The sequence below is a fragment of the Mandrillus leucophaeus genome, unplaced genomic scaffold, assembly GCF_000951045.1.
Source record: "Mandrillus leucophaeus isolate KB7577 unplaced genomic scaffold, Mleu.le_1.0 Scaffold631, whole genome shotgun sequence".
NCBI lineage: Eukaryota > Metazoa > Chordata > Mammalia > Primates > Cercopithecidae > Mandrillus > Mandrillus leucophaeus.
The window spans coordinates 245,904-250,610 of NW_012106820.1; the positions used below are offsets into that span (position 1 = coordinate 245,904).

At 39.6% G+C, this 4,707-nt stretch overlaps 1 protein-coding gene across 3 annotated transcripts in view; it reads right to left on the minus strand.

Annotated features, from left to right (window-relative positions):
- The window catches only part of TRPM1 (transient receptor potential cation channel, subfamily M, member 1), a 160,763-nt gene that overhangs the window by 70,788 nt on the left and 85,268 nt on the right, over nucleotides 1–4,707 (minus strand). For all 3 annotated transcript variants that reach the window (XR_001008290.1, XM_012000570.1, XM_012000571.1), the window contains one exon: nucleotides 3,879–3,958. Coding sequence is in view for 2 of the 3 variants with exons in the window: in XM_012000570.1 (XP_011855960.1) it covers nucleotides 3,879–3,958 (80 nt within the window). In the remaining variant the exon portion in view is untranslated. The remainder of the gene's footprint in view (nucleotides 1–3,878; nucleotides 3,959–4,707) is intronic.

The window sequence follows — 4,707 nt, forward strand, 5'->3', positions numbered from 1 at the left end:
TTTTTGTTGTCCATGTTTTTGGTGTCATACCTCAGAATCATTTGCCAAATCCCAGGTCATGATTTACCCTTACATTTTCTTCTAAGAGTTTTATAGTTTTAGCTCTGACATTTAGGTGTTTGGTCCATTTTGAGTTAACTTTTATAGATAGCATGAGGTAAGGGTCCAAGTCTATTCTTTTGCATGTGGCTGTCCAGTTATTCCAGCACCATTTGCTGAAGAGACGACTACTATTTCCCCTTTGAAAGTACTTTTCACCCTTGCCAAAAATCAGTTTGCCATGGGTGTATGGGTTTATTTCTGGACTGTCAATTCTGTTCCTTTTGTCTCTCTGTCTGTCCTATGCCAGTATTATTGTCCTTTTATTACTGTAGCTTTGTACTAAGTTTTGAAATCAGAAAATGTGAGTCCTCCTATTATTCTTTTTGATGCAGTTATATATAAAATATGTTGTCAGTTTCATTTCCATATAGTTCATTGCAAGTGTATAGAAATACACTTGATTTTTGTGTATTGATCTTATATGCCACAACCTTGCTGAATTCATTTATTAGTTCTAATATTTTTTGGTGGATTCCTTAGGATTTTTTTATGTGTAAGATTATGTCATCTGCAAACAGAGAGTTTTACTTCTCTCTTTCCAATCTCGATACTTTTTCTTTCTTTCTTTATCTTATTTAATTGCTTTGGCTTGTACTTCCATTAAAATGTTGAATAGAAGTAGTGAGAGAGGACATCCTTACCTTGTTCCTAATCTTAGGAGGAAAGCATTCAATCTTTCACCATTAAGTCTGATGTTAACTGTGGATTCTTCATAGCTGTTCTTTATCGGGTTGAGGAAGTTCCCTTCTATTCCTGGTTTTCTGAGTGATTTTTTATAAAGAGTGTTGAGTTTTATCCAAGTCTTTTGCTGTGCCTATTGAGAAGATCATGTGATTTTTGTTTTTACTATATTGATATGCTATATTACATTAATTATTATTTTTCTAATGCAAACCAACTTCACATTCCTGGGATAAATCCTGCTTGGTCATGGTGTATCATTATTTTTATATGTTGCTGGATTTGGTTTGATAGTATTTTGTTCAGAATTTCTGCATCTATATTCATAAGAGATATTGATCTATAGTTTTCTATCTTGTAATGTCTTTGTCTAGTTTGGTTTCTGGGTAGTACTGGCCTCATTAAATGAGTTGGGGAATGTTGCCTTCTCCGCTATTTTCTTGAAGAGTTTGTGAAGAACTGGTGTTAACTCTTCCTTAAATGTTTTTTAGAATTTACCAAAGAAGCCATGTGGGCCTGGGCTTTTCTTTGGGCAGTTTTTTAAATTACTAATCCTATCTCTTTACTCCTTATAGATCTGTTCAGACTGTACACTTTTCCTTGAGTCAGTTTTGGCAGTTTGTATATTTCTCGGAATTTTCCCATTTCATCTAAGTTATCTAATTCGTTTGCATGTAAGTCATAGTATTCTTTTATACTCATTTCTATAAAGTTGGTGGTAATGTCCCCTCTTTCATTTCTGATTCTAGTCATTTGAGTCTTATCTTTCTCTTCTTTTATGACTCTAGCTAAAGATACGTTAGTTTTGTTGAGCTTTTTAAAGAAGAGCTTTTAATTTCATTGAACTGCTCTACTTTTCTATTCTCTTTTCCATTAATTTCCACTTTAATCATTATTCCCTTCCCTCTACTTGTTTTAAGTTTAGTTTATTCTTCTTTTTCCAGTGTCTTATAGTAGAAAGTTATGCTATTTATTAAAGATCTTTCTTAATATAGGTATTTACAGGTATAAATTTCCCTGTCCGCACTACTTTACCTGCATTCCCACGTTTTGGTTTGTTATGTCTTCATTTTCATTTATCTAAAAAAGTATTTTCTAATTTACCTTTTGACATTTTCTTTAACCCAGTGGTGATTTGGTAGTGTGCTAATTTTCATATATTTATGAGTTTCCAATTTTTTTCCTCCTATTGATTTCTTATTTCTAAATTTATTTCATTGTGGTTGGAGGACATATTTTGTATTATTTTTATCCTTTTAGGTATATTGAGGCTTTTTAATGGACTAACACATGGTCTATTCTGGAGAATGTTCCCTATGCACTTGAGAAGAATGTGTTTTCTATTGTTATTGGGTGGCATGCTCTATAGATATCTGTTAAGCCTAATTGGTTTATGATGTTGTTCAAGCTTTCTATTCCCTTGTTGGTCTTCTGTTTAGGTGATCTATCCATTATTGAAAGTGGGGTATTGAAGTCTCCAACTGTCATCTTGAATTGTCTCCTTCTTCCTTTCTTTATGTCAGTTTTGCTTCATGCATTTTGGTGCTGTTTTAGGTACATATATGTTTATATTTGTTATAATTTCCTGATGGATTGTCCCATTTATCATTATAAAATGTCCTTAATATCTCTAGTTACATTTTCTTGCTTTAAAGTATGTTTTGTCTGAAGCCAGTATAACCACTCTCACTTTCTGTGGTTGCTGCTTACATGAGTGGGGCGCCGGTGGAAGAAGGGAGCCTCTGTCTCTCAACTGCATTCATCCAGGACTTAGCCTCAGCAACAGGTGGGAGGGGACAGGATGAGAAATGCTGAAATCCTGCTCCTCCCTGGAAGAAAGCCCCCTGACTGGGAGCTGGTGGAGAGGGAGCTCTGTGTTCTTGGCTGCAGCAGTCTGGAGCAGAGTCTCCATCTTGCTGAGCTGGGCAGGGGGAGGGAGGAAACTCTTGGTTCAGATTCCACAGACTCTAGCCTTTCTTACTGAATTTTTGCTGGCTTTCTCTAAAGATATTTATTTACTTGCCGTTTGTCTTTGGGATCATTTCCAAGGGTTTAAATGGTTGGTTTTTTCATCCTTTTTTTTTTAAATCCATGCTGGGGACTGCATGGAGTGCATCAAGAAGGCTTGTATATGAGCCCAGAAGCACCTTTTGCCCTCTATTGCCTGGATATCTGGCTTCATGGAGGAGTGCAGTGCTGGCACGGAGAGTTCCCGGGATGGCCTATGTGCCATTGAAATAAGAAGGGACATGTGGATGCAACAAAGGGGAGATTTTTGTGACCGTTGGCATTGTTTCATAATGGCATTTTTTACCTCGGGGGGCAATCACTGGGGTTTAAACAGGGAGGAGAATCTGCAGGGTGGTGTGGGTCAAGGGGCAGCTTGGGGATGTGGAGGGACTGTGACTGCCTGTGTGAAACAAATTTGAACCAGGTGATCTCGAAGAGTGTGTACTTCTGTGTCATGATTCTCTCTGCATGCATTTCATATTGGATGAATATATGGATAAATTGTTCTTCTTCCCCCAGACTCAGTCTCACAGCTTTTGCCCTTAGAGATGCGACATTTTAGCTAAATTAATCTCTGCTTGCATGACTTTACAAGGCCTCTGTTCAGCTTATAACAGATGCATTTTCATGTCAGTGAATAAAATTGTTTGGGGTTTTGTGCACAAGCCAAATGCTTTAATAAAGTTATGGCTAGTTCATTCAATCGCTCAGATCTTTCCTGTGATGAAAATTTCTTTTTATCTAAATACATTATGAAACTCTATTGAAGAGGCCTGGAAAATATCCTGGAACCCTGTTGAAAGCCCTCAACTCCTTGATCTTGCTGAGACTAAGAGGAATGATGTAGGCCCATTTGGCTATGAGAGTTTTGCATTAGGGTGAGTGGCGGAAGGAAACTCTTTTCTGAAGCTATTTGCATGTTAATGGAGTAACAAGGAGCCCGAGTGACTCCCTAGTTAGTGACTCCCATGGGGAATGGATTCTGGCCACACCTTTGGACTCCTCTTTCTGCCTCCTACAAACACGAAAACAGTGGTAGACAAGCACTGGTTTGGATAATGTCTTAATCGTGGCTTCCAATTTACCTGTTAGGGTCTTTTGTGCTAGGAATTACAAAGATACATTCCCGTTTGCAGAAGGTTTTCTCTATCCAAGATTTCTGACCCTGGAAGAGAGAGAGAAGTGGATATTAGACCAATATATTCCCAAGCCATCGTCAGAGTTCATTCTTATACTTTTATAACACAATATGTCTGCCCACAACATCTGAATAGTCATCTGCAATAATGGTGGATGCAAATCTTTAAGGATCTTAGCGCTAGTACCTTTTAAGAGAAATGGCTTGCAAGTATGTATTTAATGGTTCTCATTTTGCACCTTAATTCATCCCTATCCACCTGTTGAAGATATTTTTTGTGCACGGCTCTGTGGTGGGCGCTGTGGGGATTTCCGAGGAGAAAAACTGCAGTGCAAGTGTTGTTCACCGTCTGGAAATGGCACGATAGGGGTGCAGCTCAGGGAGGCCACCTGCAGCAGAGGGAGGTGGGAGGGAAATCCCCTGTGGAGGCCCTGCTGGTGCTGGATGCTCAGCAGTTCCTGCTGGCTTTATCCCACAAGGCCTCTTGTTCTCAGTCACCAGGGACATCTCACACAGAGGCTGGGCACTGGGAAGTGAACTGGCCTGCATCTGAAGGGCCCCATTGGGTCTGCCTCCCAGGGTTTGTGGAGTCAGTTGGCAGACAGAGCTGGGGAGAGCCCTTCCTGCAGGCGGGAGGTAGGTGCAGGCAGGCTGCGGGGCAAGGATGGGTTCATGGGAGGCAGGGAGAGAGCCAGCACCCTTTGCTCGATCTCCATGAGGCCTGGCTCAGTGCATATTTGTGCTATTTGTGAATGTATGATGTGTGTGTGTGCGCT